This window comes from Petaurus breviceps, unplaced genomic scaffold (genome assembly GCF_028583685.1).
Source record: "Petaurus breviceps papuanus isolate PSGF00001 unplaced genomic scaffold, PetGlider_PUasm1.0 64, whole genome shotgun sequence".
Lineage (NCBI taxonomy): Eukaryota > Metazoa > Chordata > Mammalia > Diprotodontia > Petauridae > Petaurus > Petaurus breviceps.
Window position 1 is genome coordinate 8,764,958 of NW_027186428.1, and position 21,488 is coordinate 8,786,445.

The following is a 21,488-nucleotide window of genomic DNA, read 5'->3' on the forward strand; positions in this document are numbered from 1 at the left end:
GCTCCAGGAAAGGAATTACTAATTTAAACCAAGACTCCTACAATTCACTTATTAGTATAGGATTCTGGGAAAGATAGCAACTTTATACAACAATAGACGCAAGAATTGGGGGTAGGAGGAGATCGTACATAACTTGGGGAGGTTTGAAATTTCATGAGGTCCTGAATTCTGATCTTTGGTTTGGAATAACTACTAAGCAAAACCTATAATTCATTTGTTTTGAGGAAAACCTTAACTTAGCTGAGGAAAGGAGAGGAGGGAGGTTTTACTAAGTGCATGGGATTCTTTTGTATTTGACATTTTCTTTTGTGAACATTTTCAGATTATGTCTACTTTGAAAATTCTTCAAGTAACCCATACTTGATAAGAAGAATAGAGGAGCTCAATAAGGTAATGTGGTACTATATATTTATTTTGTGCAGGGATTTTAGGCTTATTATGATTATTAATAATAATTGATATTTATATAGTGCTTTAAGATTTATAAAATATTTAACATACATTAACTTATTTGAGCATTACATGGTATCCTTATTTTACAAATAGGGAAACTAACTCCCTGAGGTGGAATATCAAATCCTGATCTGTTTGACTGTTAAGTCTAGTGTTCTGCCCACTGTGCCATGCTGCTTGTAAGTTACCGCTGTGATTCTAGAATATAGTCAAATTACTGACACCAGTATATCATGGCTTAGGTTGACACTCCCCATAAACCCTTGCATTCACCAAAACTTGCATCAACTTTGCTTATAATGTTAATTCTTAACCCGTAACCTTTATTTAAAACAAAGCCATAATCCATTTACTTTGCTGTTTTTCAGTACATCTTGTAACTTGACCTTACTGAGGACCTCTTTATTGTCCCTTCATTTACTTACATTTCATTTCCTTGTATAATACTTTTCCTCCAGTCCTACCTAATCTGACTATAGTTCTCCCTTGTAGGGAATGTACTTGTTTTGTAGTTGCATATCCTTTGAGCAAGCTTGTTTTTATTTGATCTTTTTATTGTTCCCAGCATAGGTCTTCTTATTTTTCTTGGCATTATTTGTTAGTTTTTTGTTCTTTTTGAGCTTTAACATTCCTGTTTCAGTCCCTTGACATATAAATGTAATCTGCCATGATATCTGATGGCAATAAATATTAAAAAAAAGATGACATCTCCAACACCTCTTTAAAACTTCTTGTCTTGACTTTTTCTGACCTAGAATGTTCTTTATCATCTTTACTTATATCCGTGAAACCCCCGTTTCTCCTTCCTCTGAATCCTGCCCTACTTCTCATGCTGCTTATTGTATGTAACATCTTTGTACTCTGTGTTTAGTTTATTCATTTTATTGGTATGCTTATAGAAATACGTCTTATTTGCTTAACAAAACTGCAAATCCTTGAAGGTCTGAACTGCCTTAGATAGCTTCTAGGTGCCAGCCTCAAAACCAAGCATTCTTTAAATACTAAGGGTTAGTTAATTTATAGCTTTGTAATTGTTTATTTGGTTACTTAAGCAAATCTTCTCTTCTTTACCCCCCAGTGTTAGTGGTTCTTATATTAATATGTATGTCAATAAATATTGAGCACCTATTGCATATTTAGTCCTGAGGATAAAAAATATGTTCAGTGTCATTTAGCATCATGAATAGTTGGAGATAAAAGACTCAAGAAATAGTGGAAAGAACAATGGTCAAAGAATGAAGATTTGGGTTCTTTTCTCAGATTGACTGCTTAATCATTGTAATCTTGAGCAAGTAAACCACTTCCCCCATCTGTAAATTGAGGTCTGTAAGATGAGGGGTATTGGGATTAAAGGTTGACTATGATTAGAAGTTTCTGTGAAAAACATTCTGTGTAAACTTGAAAGCTTATTTACATGTAAATTTTTTTAAATTTTTGTCATTATTCCTGATCTATTTCTGTTCTAAATATTGAGTCCATATAAGGCCATAAGGCAGCTAGGATATCTGCCTCAGTGGATTAGAGTACTGAGCCCTGGAGTCAGAAAGACCTGATTTCAGATCCATCTTCAGATGCTTCTTAGCTGAGTGACCGTCAGTCAAGTCATGTAACTTCTGTTTGCCTAAATCTGCTGGAGAAGAAAATTGCAAGCCACTGTAGTATCTTTGCCAAGAAAAACCCATGGACAGTGTATATATGCGCCTCTGACAAAGGGTGGGTGAGGGGGAGGTAAGTAATAACCCTGACGGTAGCAACACCACCTAGAGCTCTTGTCCTGCTTTCGTCTGAGGCCTCACAGCTGTCTTCTAGGGAGATACTATGTGAGACTGGGCAGGTACCTAGCAACTATAACTACTGAATACCCAGAAAATAAAATTCTCAATACCAATATGATTCAACTGTAGAAATGAATGTAGTTTTTGTCAATGACAGTTTTTTTTACATTTATTTTTAACATAAATACACAAAAAGAAAAAAAAACATTGCCGTATACACAGTAGAACATGAGAGGATTCAATATGAAATAATAAATTTCCATTTCAAGAAAATCTATGTAATAAATACTACATATTGTTTTCAAAGCTGCCCAGCTTTTCTTTGCTTCCTTGTAAGTTTTCTTTTGTTCTTTGCTGTGCACTTTTTTTTTTAAAGCAATTCGGGTTAAGTAACTTGCTCAAGGTTACATGGCCAGTTATTTCTGGGTGTGGTGCTAAGTATCTGAGCCAGCATTCGATCCCAGGTCATCCTGACTCTGGGGCTGGTGCTCTTATTCACTGTGCCACATGGCTGCCCCCCGAAGAATACTTTTTTTTTTTTGGAGGGCAGTTGGGGTTAAGTAACTTGCCCAAGGTTACACGGCTAGTTTTTTTTGTGTTAAGTGTCTGAGGCGTGAACCGAGCTCAGGTCCTCCCTACTCAGGGGCCAGCCCTTTATTCACTGCGCCACCTACCCACCCTGCTGTGCCCTTTTAACTTTCCCCCCCTCCCTTCCCCCTACTCTCCAACCCCAAAGAAGAAATTAAGCTCAGATGTGTCTATCTATTGATCTATATTCTTTCTAGCTATATATGTATATACATATAGATACAGATATACACATATATGTAAGACCATACTATGCTTATATCCACTTGTCATCTGTTTCTCTTTTAAAGGTGGATATATCGCATTTTCCTTCCAAAGTCCAAGTCTTCCCACATTTTTCTAAATCAACCAGCTCATAATTTCCCGGCACCACAGTAATATTCCAACCCAGTCACATCCTGTTTGAGAGATTGTCTTTGAATTTTTCCCCCCAATTTTCTGCATTCTTTCTATTCTTGGCTGCATAGGTTTTATTTTTACAAGAAAATTTTAATTTATCCCCAATTAAATACTAAATTAGAAAAAATGAAAACCAAAGAGATTAATAAAATTGAAATTAAGAAAACTATTGAATTAATAAATAAATCTAAGAGCTGTTTTTATGAAAAGACCAATAAAATTGATAGACCCTTAGTCAATATGATAAAAAAAAAGCAAATTATGATTATCAAAAATGAAAAGGGTGAATCTGCCTCCTTTAAGAGGAAATTAAAACAATAATTAGGAATTATTTTGCCAAATTATATGCACATAAATCTGACAATCTTAGTGAAATGGATGAACATTTACAAAAATATAAATTGCCCAGATTAACTGAAAAGGAAGTAAATTACTTAACCCCATCTCAGAAAAAGAAATCAAACAAGCCATCAGTGAACTCCCTAAGGAAAAATCTCCAGAGCCAGATGGATTTACTAGTGAATTCTATCAAACATTTAAAGAACAATTGATTCCAATACTCTACAAACTATTTGGGAAAATTAGTGAAGGAGTCCTACCAAATTCTTTTTATGACACAAATATAGTACTGATACCTAAATTGGGAAGAGATAAAATGGAAAAAGGAAATTATAGACCAATTTGCTTCATGAGTATAGATGAAAAAATTTTAAATAAAATATTAGCAAAATGACTACAGCAACTTATCACAAGAATAATACACTTTGATCAAGTAGGATTTATTCCACGAATGCAAGGATGGTTTAAGGTAGGAAAACCATCAGTATACTTGATCATATCAGCGATAAAACTAGTAGAAACCACATGATTATCTCAATAGATACAGAAAAGGCTTTTGACAAAATACAACATCCATTCCTATTAAAAACACTAGAAAGTATAGGAAAAAATGGAGCCTTCCTTAAAATAATAAGTAGCATCTATTTAAAGCCATCAACAAGTATTATATGTAATTGGGATAAACTAGAAGCATTTCCAGTGAGATCAGGGGTGAAACAAGGGTGTCCACTATCACCCCTCTTATTCAATCTGGTACTAGAAATGTTAGCAGTAGTAATTAGAGAAGAAAAGAACTCAAAGGAATCAAATTAGGCAACCTATCACTCTTTGCAGATGATATACTTAGAGAATCAAGTAAAAAAGTATTTGAAACAATAAATAAATTTGGCAAAAAAAACAAAAACAAAACGTTGCAGGATATAAAATAAACCCCCATGAATCCTTGGCATTCTTGTATATTTCTAATGAAATCCAACAGCAGGAGATAGAAAAAGAAATCCCATTTAAAGTTACTGTAGACATTATAAAATATTTGGGAACCTACCTGCCAAAACAAACCTAGTACCTATATGAACACAGCTACAAAAAACTTTTCACACAAATAAAGTTAAATCTAACTAATTGGAAAAACATCAATTGTTCATGGCTGGGTTGAGCTAATATAATAAAAATGACAATTTTGCTTAAATTAAATTACATATTTAGTGCTATATCAATCTATTTACCAAAAAAGTTACTTTATAGAAGTAGAAAAAATAGTAACAAAATTCATTTGGAAGAACAAAAGGTCTAAAATATCAAGGGAATTAATGAAAATAAATTCTAGGGAAGGTGGCCTAGCTATAACAGATTTTAATCTGTATTATAAAGCAGCAGTCATCAAAACTACTTGGTACTGGCTGAGGAATAGAGCAGTTGTTCAATGGAATAGACTGGGAACATGAGACACAGCAGTCGATGATTAATTATCAATCTACTGTTTGATAAACCCAAAGACCCCAGTTTTGGGGATAAGAACTCTCCATTTGACATAAACTGCTGGGAAAACTGGAATATAGTATGGCAGAAACTGGGCATAGACCATTATCTAACACCATATACCAAAATCAAGTCTAAATGGGGGCATGATCTAGGTATAAATGCTGATACTGTAAGCAGTCTGGGAAAGTAAAGAATAATTTACCTGTCAGATCTATGGAGAGGGGAAGACTTTATGACCAAACAAGAATTAGAAAGCATTATAAAATGCAAAATGGATAATTTTGGTTACATGAAATTGAAAAGCTTCTGTACAGACAAAGCCAATGTAACCAAGATTACGAGGGAAGTGGAAAACTGGGAAAGAATTTTTACAACTTATATCTTTGATAAAGGCCTCATTTCTAAAATATACAGAGAATTGAATCAAATCTATAAGAATACAAGTCATTCCCCAATTGATAAATAGACAAAGGATATGAACAGGCAGTTTTCAGAGGAAGAATTTAAATCTATAAGCATATGAAAAATGCTCTAGATCACTACTGATTAGAAAAATGCAAATAATTTCTTGTAATATTGTATCAGGATTTTTGTAATCATAATTTTCAGATATATCCAACTATTCTTATGTTATTTCTCCTTGATGTGTTTACCTTAAGTTTTTAATTCTCTATTTCAAGTTGGTTAACTTTCTTTTCATAATTTTCTTGGATTGCTCTTATTTTTTTCCCTAAGTTTTTTTCGATCTCTCTTATTTGATTTTTAAAGTCCTTTTTAAGTTCCTCCAAGAATTCTTTTTGTCCTTGGGACCATTTGACATTTCCTTGAAAAAGAAATGACTTTTTTATGGTCTCTTTATCTTCTTCTGAATATGAACCTAGATCTTTTCCATCCCCATGGTAGCTAGTTGGGTTCTTTCTCCTCTACTTACTCATCTTTATTCATTTATTTATTGTTTGTTTTTATTTTGTTTTAGCAGCTGTTAGTGTAATCAAGTTCTGTTCCCAAGATTTGGGGAATGACGCCCCAAGCTACAGGTATTTCTCACTGTTATTTTTTGAGGTCTGCCCCAGGGTTCAACCTTGGCTCTCCTCTCTTCTCCACTCCTAAACCAGTCCTAGAGCTGCCAACCCTCCTGCAAATGGTCTTGCTCCTGGTCCTTCTGGTGGATGCAAATTACAGTCACTTAGCTAAATTATTTTATTGGTATTTCCTGATTCTTTTTATTCAGTTTAACCCTGAATGCCATTGTTAGAGCTATCATGCAGCAATTCACCCATTATTAGGGCTATTACAGTGCTCTTTGTCCCCCATTTTAGAATATGTAGGGAGTGATTGTCCTAGTCTGAGCTCCCCTTCTCATGTAGATAGATAATATTATTCTAGGCCAGAACTAGATCTGGTCAGTTTAGTTACAGTTCAGGATTTGGATACAGTGAAAGGATAGGATTTTGAAGATTAAAAGGAATATTAATTCAAATGAAGAACTACTCTGCAGTCCTGTCTTTCTCCCCGCCTCTTTCCCCTGGCAATCAGCCACACTAGGTCAGAATGGTGTCTGTGCTGAACAGTGAGAATTAAAGTAAAACCTGGACCTTTTATGCCCGGGGGGGGGGGGGGGGGGGGGGGGGGGGGGGGGCACGGCACGCCTTGAGGCACAAAGAAATCAAAACTGTTATCCAAACCTCATCCTGAAGAAGATCTCTCTGTCCCCTAAAAGGGAAACCAGACCTGCCTTGATAAAACAGGTGCCAGTCCAGTTTGTTATTGTCTTTACTAAAAGATGGCACCCCACATTGAATACAGGGTTCCACTTCTATTTAGTTTGAGTTTCATTAATGTAGCAGAACATAACCACTAACATTTACAGTGTGCTTTGAGGTTTGTAAAAGCACTATATATGTTATTTCATTTGATCCTGACAATAACACTGTGAGGAAGGTGCTGTTTTTATTCCTATTTTATAGAGCAGGAGCAGAAGCAGAATGAGAGTTCAAATTACTTGCTAGTGTGTGAGATGAAAAACCCCGTTCAGAATTTAATCAAGAACTTGGAGGTTTCTCAGTATAAAAACAGGAAATTTTTATTGCCTCCTCCCTGCCCCCAGGGAAGAAGGCAGTCCTCTCCATGATGGATCAGGGAGAGATGTGCAATATGGGGTAAACAGAGCTTTTAAACCCTAATACAGCAGGGTCATATTGTCCCCCATTGGTTGGGGGGGGTGAGCTTGGGCTGTCCCTGGCTCCCATTGGCCAGGAGGTGGGGCCCACAGAAGTAGGAAAGAAGACAAAGAACTGAAGCTAGGTGGAGGTTGAAAGACACCTAAAAGGGCTTGCTGCTGATTGACAGCAGCAATGGAGGGGTAAGGGTGAAGCTGACAGTCAGACCTGACACCAAATTCTAAGACCCATTCTGAGAAGTTTTCACATTCCACACACTAGTAAGTGTTGAACATTGTATTTGAACTTGAAGGCTGCCTTTGAACTTGGGGTTTCCTAACATTAGGTTAGGACCTAGAGGTCCTGTGCTACTTTGGGATTGAGGTTATATTCCCATATAGAATCAGTGGTATACCTGGGGGTTCTGTCAGAGTGAAAGAATATTCTATTGCTACTAATCAGTTATGCTGCCCACTGTTTGTACCAGGGACTGTGACAGATACATTATAGATTTTTTAAAAAATAAAATTTTTGGCACATCTGGATAGTCAATGCTAATACTCAGCTTAGACCTTGATGGTGTTTGCTTGGGAAACAGCTTCCCAGGACCTGACTCTCAACCTGTTCTTTGGATCTACATGTATTCAAGATAAAGTCACCAGAATCCTTCGTTTATAGATTATTTAAAAACTCAAGACATTGACTTTGGTGGAGTTTTTTTTTTAATTGACCCTTCCCAGGAATTAACTTTTTAGTCAATGTAGTATGCAACTATTAATATTTTTTGATATTTTAAAAATTCAGAATGCTCTGTGAAGAACACTTGACTTAACTGAAGAAAGGTGGTCTCTGCTCTGGAGAAGCTTATAGTTATGTTCCTTTATGTTTTCCCATAAGAAAAATAAGCTGTTTTTGTGTATTGTAGGAGCCCAGGTTTTTTGTCATTGAGAAACCAACCTGTTTTAAAGAGGGGAAACTATCTTTCCTCTTCTAAACATAACTTCTGATTTTTTTTTTTCATGCTCGGAGTTCTAAGCCCTTGAACCCAACAATATTTGAAGTTCTGGGTTCTGTATGATGGTAGACCAAACAGTTTCAAACTCTGGTAGGGCAAAGATTTCCATTGGCCTTTGATGTCTCTGTGTAATTCTAGAAGTGAGAGATTAGGTTCAGTGGACAGAAAAATCAACAGAAGAAAAAGAGATCTTCAGAATAATAGTAGCAGTATTTTAATTAGAACATTTCTTAAAAATAAAGAACTTACTTTAGAGAACCCATCTGTTATAGGAAGATATACTCAGAACTGTTCTCCCCAGTTTTCTGGACCCAGTGATAACTCTCAGGACAATTTAGGTGGGAAACTTGTTACCCACTTCCCAGTTATCCTTTAGTGATCTTGGTTGTGTTTTGTTCCTCTTTGTTCATTTTCCTGGTTGTCATTAAGTAAGAGTAGTCTTTTCTTAGGCCCTTGTGCTTTCTTTGTATTTTAGTGTTATTAGTAGAAATCTGTAGTTAGAGTCATTCTCAGTTAATAAGACTTTCTTTTGGACTCAGTGAACTTTGTTTTTTCAATTGCCCTTCAGTGTTTCTCAGGTCACTCTTCGTTTGTAGTTTTCTCCCAATAAACATTGAATTATCTTTTCAATTACCTTTTCTCTGAAGCATGAATTGTATTTTCAGGTTGTGTTTCCTTTTTCCCTACCCCATTTTCTAACATTTGTGTGTCGTTTCATATTTCTTTCCCTAGTCTTTCTCTGTCTGTTACTATACAGTTTACCATTGCTGGCACTAACTTTAGATAAGATGTTTAGCTCCAGAACTTCTTTCAGCATGTCTTTCTCACCTAAAAATTAGTGGTCCTAACTTTCGTGAAGAATCTTTTTTTTTTTTTTTAAACTCTGACTGTATTTTTAAAAATCGCTTATACTCTTTTGTCATGGAGAATAACTTTTGAGACTGAAAAAATCCAAATGTTTTCTGATATACTAGGAAACACCATTAACACTCTCTAGTGTAGAGAGAGACAGTGAGTGGACTCTTTCAAATGAAAAACATAGGCTTTCTTTTAAGGGATTTGAACTCTGTGTAACAATTGAGACTCTTTCATTTTGTCAGATTTCTTCTTCTAAGAGAGTTGAATTAAAATAAGGAAAAGATGAATTTTTTTCCCTTTATTACTCATAGATTTTTTTGTTTGTCTTTTTTTGCTTTTTGGAGGGCAATTGGGGTTAAGTAATTACCCAAGGTTACACAGCTAGTTTTTTTGTGTGGGTATTAAGAGTCTGAGGCTGGAACCAAACTTGGGTCCTCCTGACTCCGGGGCCAGCGCTTTACTCACTGTGCCACCTAGCTGCCCCAATTACTCGTAGTTATACACTGAAGTCTATATGATTCTATGCCAGAGGTATCACTCTTGCCAGGCCTCCATGCTACCACCAAAATCCCAAAGGGCAGCTGGGATTAAAATGCAATTGGGAGATGTTAAAATAAATAAAATACAGTACAGTATAGATAATGTTAATTTGTAGTTTCCCAAGTCGGTTTTTGGCCCACAGAAATCTGTTTCTATTTGAGTTTGACATCACTGCTTTTTGCCACAGAATCATTATGCAGTCATGATAGGAAAGGCCATACAGAATAGGCAATCATCTATCTTTGGTCTCCCTTAATGAGAAAGCTTGTGTTATTGGGCATATTGTATGTACTTTGGATTCTAATGGGATCAAAGGACTGGACAGTGGCAGTGACTAACCTTGGGATTGTCTCAGGCCATTATAGTACAACTTCATAAAGAAAGTTAATCACTTAGTTGGCATTTTCTGTTTTGTGCTTCTCAAACCCACATGTGCCTTCACCATTACAGACAGCCAATGGAAATGTGGAGGCCAAGGTGGTGTGTTTCTACAGAAGGAGAGACATCTCAAGCACCCTGATTGCCCTGGCGGACAAACATGCAAGTGAGTGCTCCTTTGGGACTTGCACCTCCCTTTGGGACTGGGTGAGGTGAGGGGAGGGGGCAGTCACTTGCCTCATACTCTTCTCAGTGGGGCTGGAAGTGCAATAGGACCTGGGAGGATGCTTGTCACTGATTGGGTGGACAAAAGATTGAGAGCCCAAGTATAGGTCACAGATACTGGTGTATACAACCAGTGTAATGTCTAGTAATTTCATCAGGTTTGTGTTCAGGATGCATTCAAACTTTGGCTCTACCCTGACTACATCTGAGCTCTTTGATAAAGAGGAATTATATTAAAAAAAAAAAAAAATTTTTTTTTGGAGGGGGAGGGCAGGGCAATTGGGGTTAAGTGACTTGCCCAAGGTCACATGGCTAGTAAATGTTAAGTGTCTGAGGCTGGATTTGAACTCAGGTCCTCCTGACTCCAGGGCTGGTGTTCTATTCATAGTGCCACCTAGCCACCCTGAGGAATTACATTTTAAAACCTAGTTGTCTGGGTTCAGAAAATGGTACCTCATTTTTTGAGCATTGGCATATGATGACAAAGACTATTTTTAGCCTTCATTTGTTTTCTTGATTTGAAATGTTATACCAGTGAAATGTGTCTGAGGCCTGCTGAATGCAGCAGTGGAAAACCGACTTAAAAAAATTGTCTGCCTCTCTTGAAACCCTTTAGTAATATCTTCAGTTATAGATTGTTGAGTCCTTCTAGTTTCTATGAAACTGTTCAGGCATTCTTTTTTTTCTTCCTTCCTTGTCCTTCCCAAAAGAATTCTAGATGTCTTTGAGTTGGAAAATTAATTCATCTCCTACACTGCCCTGCCTTTTTACATTGCACGTTTAGAGGCAACTTCTCTTCCCCTTTAACCTAAGTGCTTACTTTCATGAGCTTTATCTAGTCATAGAAATGTTAGAAACTTATGAAAAAATTTACAAATGTGTAATAAAGTATCATGAAAGCATTCATTTAAATCTGATTTAAGTCATTGGGGGATTGATTTAATTTTTTTTCCCTGTTTGGTTGTTGTCTCTTGTACTCAGTGAAGACCAAAATGACATCACTATGTTGGGGTCATTTGTGTCTGACTGTGGCTGATTAATATGAGCTTGGACGCCTCTAGATAGGGAGGGTAAAGATAGTCCATATGAACATTTGGGATGGATAGAACCTTAATATTATTAATTCAAGTCAATGTAATAAACTTCTGTTAACATTATATTCTTCATAGTTTAGCCCTTGGTCTCATTGCTAAATAGTTGAGAAACATTACACATTTTATTTCATTCATTAAGTTTGTGTGTTTTCAGGTCAGTGTATAGGTAATACCCCCACACTAAGTGATGGTTGATTTGTCTACAGCTAACTTGAGGATGTATGTATGATAGAGAGTTGTTGGGAGCTAAATGATTTTCAATGTGTTTTCCTTTTAGTAGGAAGAAGAGCAGAAGCTGCAATAGCTGACAATGAAATAATGCTCTAAGGTTTCAAATAAATCATTTAATTTGAGCCTCACAACAACCCTGTGAGATATTATCATTATCCAAATTTGTAGCTGAGAAAACGAAAAAGCTCAGTAAGTAAGAAGACAGCCATTATCGTTAAAAAAACAAGAGACATCTGTATAATCTTACTGGAAAATAAACTTCTGCTATGATTATTTTGTGTAGTTTTAAATGCTGTGATGGTTTATGTATATAAACTTTTTATACCTCATCCACGTGATATAGTTTGAATTTAAATAAAGTATCTTTTAGGGCAGTGTCAAAAAAGTGAAATGCCAGCCCAGTCTTCATTTTCTTCTTTCTAGATACAAAGTCAAACTGTACTTGTAAATTCCTTTAAAAGTTTCATACTTTCAAATGTCTGTGTCTTCCAAAGGAAGGAAACCTTTCTTCTATAACTATTGAAGACTCTGTTGCTTTCAGAAAATTGGTGCTACTGTTTTGACCTCTGAATCTAGATAGTTGTGTTATTTCCTGTCATTTATGGTTGTTTTTTTTTTCCCCCAAATCTCATCAATTTCTTGAATGGTCTTAAAATATGTGTTATAGATTGCCACATGTCTATCTCTTAGCTCTTCCACATCTAAGGACTTATCCTGTTGCCCAGGAAATCCAGATTCTTTTTTTTTTTTTTAAAGCAATTGGGGTTAAATAACTTGCTCAAGGTTACATGGCCAGTTATTTCTGGGTGTGGTGCTGAGTATCTGAGCCCGGATTTGACCCAGGTCATCCCGACACTGGAAGCCGGTGCTCTTACTCACTGAGCCACCTGGCCGCCCCTAAGCAATTGGGGTTAAGTAACTTGCTCAAGGTTACACAGCCAGGTGTTTCTGGGTGGGTGCTAAGTGTCTGAGCCTGGGATTCAATCTCCAGGTCTTCTCAACACTGGAGCTGGTGCTCTTACTTGCTGTGCTACCTGGCCGCCACAGAAATCCAGATTCTAACCAGAGAATGGGTGTGTCCAAAAGTTGATTTACACATTATTTTTCTCTTGGAACTATTAATCATTCAATCAACAAACATTTATTAAATTCTTCCATCCTCCCTACTAACTCTCCTGTACCACACCACTCCTTTCCAGGTGCCTGGAACTTGCATTCTATTCAGGGAGAGAACACAAGTGTGTGTGTGTGTGTGTGTGTGTGAGATATATATATATATATATATATATATATATATATATATATATATATGCACATACCCAGATACACACAATTAATGTGAGTTAGTTTTGGGAGAGAGCCTACTAGTTCCTTGTAGAATCAGGAAAAGCTTTATCTAGATGGTGGCATTCGAACAGAATCTTGAAATAAGCCAGAGAATCCAAGAAGTAGGAATGAGGCATTGTAGGTATGGGGAAAGTTAGGATAAAGGCATCAAGAAAAGAAGACTATTCTACATACATTATGTATGTGGAATAGTAGGTAGGCCTCTATGACTGGAGCTACAGATTTTGTGTAGGGTGTAATGTCAGTTGTTGTGAGTGAAATTTAAGGTAAACCAAAGCAAGTTTCTTCTAGCAAGATAATATTTTATTATTATTAGCGTATGAACCTGAGAATAAGATGGATCAGTGACTGCCTCAGTTTCCGGCCAAAGACAAAGAACTGGAGATGAAACTCCCGTTTTATAAGGATAGAACAAAGAACAGCTCAGGATTGGTGAGGAGATCATACTATTGGTCATAACATTGGCAGCATCATGGGGATAAGGAATCATGCTTGGTTAAGTTAATGAAAGTGGCCATACACAGTATTTGGAATCAGTGTGGCCTCTCTTTGTCTTTATTTATTTATTTGCCTGTTTATTTGTTTATTTTTTTTAAAGCAATCGGGGTTAAGTAATTTGCTCAGGGTTACATGGCCAGGTGTTTCTGGGTGGGTGCTAAGTGTCTGAGCCCGGACTTGATCCATATGTCATCCCGACACTGGAGCCGGTGCTCTTACTTGCTGTGCTACCTGGCCGCCCCCCTCTCTTTGTCTTTATGGAATGTTTTTGTGAATTCATAGGTCCAAGCTGCATCTTTAGGCCAGTGATAGTAACTTGGAGTAGCAGACTCACAGGTCCCTGGATATAAAACTATCTTTCACTGATGAAGATACTAAAGACGGGACAAGGTCAACTAGGCTGCTTCTCAAGGATAACACAAAATTCCATGCACATGCAGGAGTGTAAAAGCAGGGGTGATTTGTAGGTGTTGCTGAAATAAGCATTCCTACAGAATTTTGTGGTAAAATTTTTTAACTCTAGCTAATAGTTTCTCTTTCATTAACAGGGATTGTGGGAAAACTTAAACCTTTGGCGTCTCAACTCTGAGAGAGAAAAATTGAACTTTTGAACTCATGAGCTTCTTCACTTAGAAAAGAAGCTTGGGTTTTTATATTAAATATAGAATAGAGTTACAGGATCGAGTATAAAATGAAGAATTGGTATTTGAATCTTTCATGGTATTTATTATGCATATAATAAAGTGAATGCACTAGAAGGTAAAAACATGATTCCTGACCTCAAGGAGCCTTACATTATAATGGTTAAGGAGACTGCGAAGGTAGGAAGGAGTCTTGTAAAGAACTTTAACTTTCAAGCAGAGTTCATATTTGATCTTAGAAGTAATAGGGAGATACTGAAGTTTGAATAGTGGTGTTAGACTTTTTTTTTTCAAATGCTTTATTAACTTCTTATTTACATCATTAATTTCCACCAGATTTTGAGTTACCAATTTTCTCCCCATTTTACCCCTACCCACAACCCCAGAATAGCAGTCCCACAGGCTATCCCCTCCTTCAATCTGCTCTCTCCCATATCTTCTCCCATAGCCCCTTCGATGTTTCCAGTAGGGCATGGTGGATGTCTTTGCTCCAGTGCCTGTATGTCTTCTTTCCCAGTTACATGTAAGATAGAATTAACAATAGTATATATGTATATATAATTTTAAACATTTGATTTTAAAACTTTGAATTCCAGATTCATTCCCTTCCTCCCTTGTCACCCACCCTTACTGGAAAGATAAACAGTTCAGTATAGGTTGTACATGTGTAGCTAATTCAAAACATTAATATAGTAGATATTAATATAGTATGCTGGCTTAGTTCTGAATCGCAAAATATAAAAGACTTCACATAGAAGACCGAAGCAAAACATTTATTCTGATACTAGAAAGCTGAATCCCAACACCAGAAAACTGTATCCAGTGTAGCAACAAAGAAGTTAATATACCTCATCACTGCAGGAAGCAACACCATCCCAAAGCCTTTCCCTTGCTCGGGTCTTCCCAGAAACAAACACTCAGAATTCTAGCTGTCTCCTTGCTTTCGTTCTCTATCTCCCTCTGCACTAACTGCTCTGACTTCCACCTTCCTCCTAGCTCTGCCCCACCCTTCCTGTTCCACCCTTTAAGCAAACTCCTCTCACCACAGGCTCCATGTGATTACATTCATCCTATTAAGGGGCTGGGAAGATCTTCAGATTCCCATTACTATTAACACTTTTTTTTTTCCTTTTCGGAGGGGGGACTGTAGGGCAATTAGGGTTAAGTGACTTGCCCAAGGTCACAGGGCTAGTTTTGTGTTAAGTGTCTGAGGCCATATTTGAACTTGGGTCCTCCTGATTCCAGGGCCGGTGCTCTATTCACTGTGCCACCTTAATCCCCCCCCCCCCAATACTTTTCAATCATGGTTAGGGTTTGTGGTTTCAGAAATAAGATGAATGGGGATTAGACAACAGGGAAAGAAAGATAATTTTCTAGAGACAACTAGTTAACATTTGGAAGTAGGGGACAAGGTGAAAGAATGTACAAGTGTGTCTATAACATATGTGGACTCTTCTGAGAAACAGATCAACTAAATTTAATTAACGAAAAAAGTTAATGAGCAGTGAACCAGAATAAAGGAGGTAAGGGAAGAGTCCATTTTTCCAGATTGACCAAAAATGGGTTAGTTTATTGGGGTGGGGAACCTGCAGCCTCAAGGCCACATGTGACCCTCCTGGTCTTTACGGCCATACTTGAGGATCTAAAAGGCCACATGTGGCCTTCAGGCTGTAAGTTTCTCACCCCTAGAAGAATTATGCATTAAAACAGTTGCCTATCCTGCAGGCACCAGGTGGCAAGCAGTCTTCCCTCTCCCCCACTCTCAGTAAGCTTACTGTTATTCCAGGGACCTAATTTCAATCCTCTCTTTGACTTTAAAAGCCTGTCATAACCTGACCTCATTCCCTACCTTTGCAGTCTTTTTACACTCCACTCCTCCTCCTCTTCTTCTTGCTGTTCCTTAAATAGTCTCCTGACTTGGAGAACTCTTACTTGCTGTTCCTCATGCCTGAAACTTTTTTCCTTCCACATCTCTGCCTTCTGCCTTCCTTCAAGTCCTTTCCTAGTCCTCCTTAATTTTGCCTTTCTCTCTTGAGATTATGCCCATTTTATCCTGTGTATTTACTGTTTGTAGGTAGTTGTTTCTGTGTTGTCTCTCCCATTAGACTATGAACTTCTTAAGAGTAGTTTTTTCTCTTTTTTGTTTGTTTTGCCTTTTTAGCACTTAGTGCTTGATACCTAATGAGTACTTAATGAATCCCGGTTTTTTTCTTGACTCGGTGTTTTGTATGTAAAATTGTTTTACATTTCATAAGCTCCCATCTTCTTTCCCATATTTATTTAAGAACTTTCCCCTTAGGCCTAGTTACAAATGGTTCATCTTTTTTTTTTTAAATGTGAATATTTTAGATGATATATCTTTTTTGAGCTTGTTGTGGTTTATGGCAAAAGAAGGTGGTCTGCGCCTCGTCTCTACCAAAGTGCTTTCTGATTTATTGAGCACTTTTTACCAAAAGGGAGATTTTTCTTCATTAATTTATGTTCTTGGGCTTCTCTATCTTGCCTGTCTAGGTTATCTAGGCACCTTTTCTTTTTTTTTTAATAAATACTAAGTAATTTTGACGACTGCTGCTTTACAATATAGGTTTAGGTCTTATGCTATTCCCCTTTGTCATTTTTATGACGTTCTAGACCTTTTATTCTTCTAAGTGGATTTTTCAATTAATATTTTTTTTAAGTTATAAAGAAGGTATACTCTTTGTAATTTAGCATGGCACTAAACCTATAAGTTAATTTAGGAACTGTTGTTATTTTTATTCTATTGGTATAACCCAATTATGAAAGTTAATATCTTTGCAATTATTTACAGTCCTATTTGTTTCTTTAGTGTGTTTTGTAGTCTTATATTTTCAGATATTTTATTCATTATGTAATGATATTGAATGTAGTTTCCTTTAATGTCATTTCGTCTCAGCTTTTAAAAAATATTATGTAGAAATGCTGGCAGTTTCCTGGATTGATTTATTTTATCCTCCTACCTTCATTACAATATTAATCATTTCATTTTTTCTGATTCTTATCCATTTTCTAAGTACACCAGTAGGTTATATGCAATTTGTCTCCTTTTTGCTTTTTGTTCTCTAGCCCTACTAACATTTCTAGATCCAAGTCAAATAATATTTAATACCATTTGTACTAGGAAAACCTTATCTTTCTCCTTTGCAAGGAATGCTAGCTCTTGATTTTAAAAGATACTTCCATGTTGGTACTTTTTAGGATTTTTAACATAAATGAAGATCATATTATGTCAAATGCTTTTTCTGTATCCATTGAAATAATCCTTTTTGGGGGTTAGCTGTCTGGCTTATGTGATTAATAATTGTGAGAAATATTGACATTTTGGTTTCCACAAATTCTATAGGAACAATGGATGTTGCACAGGATGTGTAGGAAGGTACAAATCAGGATAAGGGAGAAAGGTTAGAGCACCCTATCCAATCATATAGCTGGAAGAAATCTTTAAGTTTATTCTTTGAAGGGGCCTGAGCTAAACTGACTCAGACCAGCTGCAGGTCTAAGTTTGGTCACCAACTTATCATTAACATGCATGCTTAAACTAGCCTCATACATATTAACTGACATACCCTGCATAGAATGAGAGCCTCATTATCCAGTCATCGGATGCGTGAAGCTCTTATTGGGTGGAGGGAATGGAAGAAGGAGTACAATGTGTAGTGGGCAGGTCAGAGAGATTGTGACCCAGAAGAGCCGGCTCCACTCCCAGCTCTGAAGGGAGGAACAAGGCAGGAAATTGGAATGGAAGCAGCATAAAAGGGCTTGCAAGCATTTGTCTGATTATTTGTAGTCTTTTCAGGAGGCTACCGATATATTCAGGAAAGAATAAATGTAAAATAAGGATCATGAAAACCTTCCTGACTCTCTAACAAGTATCATTTATTCCTAGACTGAGCCTGTTTATAGCATTATGGTAATAATTTCTCTAATGTTGTGACAGTTTGTCTTGGGGTTGAATTAATATAGCTTGGTCATAGTGAATTATTTTCTGGATATATTGCTGTAGTTTCTTGGATTTCATCTTGAAAATTAGCATAATTATTGATATTATCCACATAGTCCTTTTTCTCTTTTGTCTTTCCCAGATTTGAGTAATAATAATAATTATTATTATATAAAAGTAATAATCATGTTTATCTTGTATTTTCTGTCATTCTTTTAAAGAAAAATTTGTGGAGTATAAATATAAAATGCTATAACAATTTGATAGAATTTACCTGTAAATCCACTTGATTTTCCAAGTTGGAAAGCCTTTATGAGTCATTAGATGGAAGTATTTAACCAGGATTTGAAACTGTATTAGTGAATGAAACAGGGAAAGGAGGAATATTTTGGGATTAGCTATTAAATAGCTTTTGTTTTGTGGAAACAGAAGAAAGATATGTAGACAACTCTTGGTGTAGAAAACAACTAAATTATGACCAGGAAATATACTGGAATCCTGAAATAATCTACTTCATTCCATAAAAAGAAGGCCTTCTTTCTCTACCCATTTTAAAAGTACTGATTTGTCACAGGGTGTTAATAACTGTGAAGTACTTGAATTTTTCACCTCAGCTGCTGATATAACAATTTATGAATTTTGGGGAATCAAAGGTTTAAAAATGGAGAAAAAATGGGCCATAAATGTAAATGGTAAATTTATGAGGGATGGCACAGATTGGGAAGGAAATATTTATTGGGGGTGTGGATATTTATCACTTATATGTTCATTGCTCTATTTTGTTACTGACTTAGTTATCAGTTTTACTTTGGATTGGATTGAGGATCCATGGTTCTGACCTGAAACTGGTTCTTAGGTTAATTTCATCTAGCTAAAGAGAAAATAACAGGAAAGGGTATCTGAATGGCCAAATAGTAAGGTACTACAAAGAATGTTTACTTAAGCAAATGTCTGACTTTAGTGAGATCTGATAGCAGTGGCCAATTTGTACAAACTGGTCTTTAGGGACAAGATTATGTCTTCAGGCATATGAAGGACTTGAGAGTAATTGTCTTGTTATAGAGGATTGGCGCTACCATATAGGGATCAACCAAGACAGTGGATGACAACAATGAAGTCAGTTACTTGAACTGAGATATAAGGTTGGGACTTGGCTATAGATATCCAGCAATAGACCTTGTTCTGGAAGTGGAATTGGCAGGCAACAAGGCTGAGTTCAAGTTAAACTACTAAGAATGTTATAGAGATAGACTCCTCATATTGGTACTGCCATCAGTTTCTTTTTGACTTGGGGCCTCTAAGTAAAGAGGTGGATCTTAAGGAGATATCCAAAGGCCATAAACCAAGCCCTAGCTAAGTTGTGAAAGCACAGACTGACTTTAGTGATAATAGCTATAAAAGCCAAAAATGTGTCAGCAAAAAAGTCTGTATTGCTTATTTTATAACAAGATTAAAAAAAGAAAAAACTACTCAAAATGTTCAGGTAAGGTAAGTACCGTGGGGGAAAGTGGTTCATTTGGAGCCAGTGGACTTTATTTCAAATTCTAATTTTTTTTAAATTAAATTTTATGTTTATTTTTAGTTTACATCATTTCGACAAGATTTTGAGTCACACCCCATCTTTCACCTACCCACCACCCCTAAACAGCGATCCCCTGTATATGCGCTCCCCTAGTCTGTTCTCCCATATCCTCCCCCATGTCCCCTCTGATTTTCCAGTAGGGCAAGATGGATCTCGATACCCCAGTGCCTGTATATCTTATTTCCCTGTTGCATGTTAAAATAATAATAATAATAATATTTTTTAAACATTTGATTTTAAAACTTTGAATTCCGGATTCTTTCCCTTCCTCTCTCATCACCCACCCTTACTGGGAAGATCAGCAATTCAATATAGGTTGTACATGTGTACATAATTAAAACCTTTTTTAAATTGCTGATCTTCCCAATAACGGTCGGTGTTGCCCCCCCCCCTCCCCCCCCCCCCCACTTGTTCTAGGCTCTACTTTGACCCTGTCCCTTTTTAAAAGTATGTGCTTCTAACTACCCTGCCCCCCAGTGTGCATTCCCTTCTGTCATTCCCCCCTACTCTTGTATAGGGCAAGATACCCAATTTAGTGTGTATGTCATTCCCTCCCTAAGCCAAATTCAGTGAGAATAATGTTGACCCATTCCCTTTTCTATCCCTGTTCTTCCACTCCATTGTAAGTTATCTCTTGCCTCTTCTGTGTGAAATAATTTACCCCATTCCCTCTCATTATATTCTTCTCTCACATCTCAATTTCACCTTTCAAATATCATCCCTTCCTATTCAGTTGATCCTGTGTCCTCTTATCTATGTATACCTGTATATATGTACACACGTATGTATTCATACGCACATCTACCCTCCTATATAGACATATACATATACATATATACATACATATTTATATTCCCTTCAACTATCCTCATACTGAGAAAAGTTTCATAATTTAGAATTATCATTTTTCTGTGTTGGCATGTAAATAGTTCAACTTTGATAAGTTCTTTATGATTTCTTTTCCCTGTTTGCTTCTTGTATTTGGATATCAGATTTTCTGTTGAACTCTAGTTTTTTCATCAAGAATGCTTGAAAGTTCTATTTCATTGAATGATCATATTTCCCCTTGAAACATTATACTCAAGTTTGCTGGGTAGGTGATTTTTGGTTTTAATCCCAGCTCCTTTGATCTCTGGAATATCATATTCCAAGCCCTTCAATCCCTTAATGTAGAAGCTGCTAGATCCTCTGTTATCATGATTGTGTTTCCACAATATTAGAACTGTTTTTTCTTGGCTGCTTGTAATATTTTCTCCTTGCTCTGGGAATTCCAGAATCTGGCTATATTATTCCTAGGAGTTTTCTTTTTGGTATCTTTTCTAAGAGGTGATCAGCGAATTCTTTCAATTTCTATTTTGCCCTGTGGTCCTAAAATATCAGGGCAATTTTCCTGTAGAATTTCTTGAAGGATGATTTCTAGGTTCTTTTTTTGTTCATGGCATTCATGTAGTCCAGTAATTTTAAAATGATCTCTCAGAGTTCTATTTTCTAGGTTAGTGGTTTTTCCAATGAGATATTTCACATTGCCTTCTTTTTTTTTTTTTTTCATTTGTTTGGATCTGTTTAATAGTGTCCTAATTTCTCAGAGTCATTAGCTTCCATTAGCTCCGATCTAATTCTGAAGGAATTATTCTCTTTATTGAGCTTTTGAAATTCTTTTTTTCATCTGGCAAATTTGGGTTTTTAAGGCATTCTTCTCCCCATTGGCTTTTGGGGCCTGTTTTACTGGGTTAGTCTGTTTTTTAAGGTGTTATTTTCTTCAGTCAGGTTGTTGACTCACTTTTCAAGATTTTTTTTTTTTTGTGTGTCATTCTCATTTCTCTTCCCAATTTTTCCTCCACTGCTCTTACTTGATTTTCAAAATCCTTCTTGAACTCCTCCATGGCCTGTAATCTGTTCATATTTTTCTGGGACTCTTTTGGTGCA

The 21,488-nt window shown here is 36.5% G+C and overlaps 3 protein-coding genes across 13 annotated transcripts in view; all 3 read left to right on the forward strand.

The window, feature by feature from the left end:
- MTA1 (metastasis associated 1) overlaps positions 1-21,488 on the forward strand; it is a 279,124-nt gene that overhangs the window by 94,128 nt on the left and 163,508 nt on the right. For all 10 annotated transcript variants that reach the window (XM_069103876.1, XM_069103877.1, XM_069103874.1 and 7 more), the window contains exons 2-3: positions 323-390; positions 10,059-10,152. In XM_069103876.1, coding sequence (XP_068959977.1) covers positions 323-390; positions 10,059-10,152 — 162 coding nt within the window. The remainder of the gene's footprint in view (positions 1-322; positions 391-10,058; positions 10,153-21,488) is intronic.
- The window catches only part of CRIP1 (cysteine rich protein 1), a 311,632-nt gene that overhangs the window by 21,875 nt on the left and 268,269 nt on the right, over positions 1-21,488 (forward strand). The gene's annotated exons all lie outside the window — the stretch shown is intronic.
- The window catches only part of CRIP2 (cysteine rich protein 2), a 258,552-nt gene that overhangs the window by 21,875 nt on the left and 215,189 nt on the right, over positions 1-21,488 (forward strand). The window lies entirely within an intron of this gene.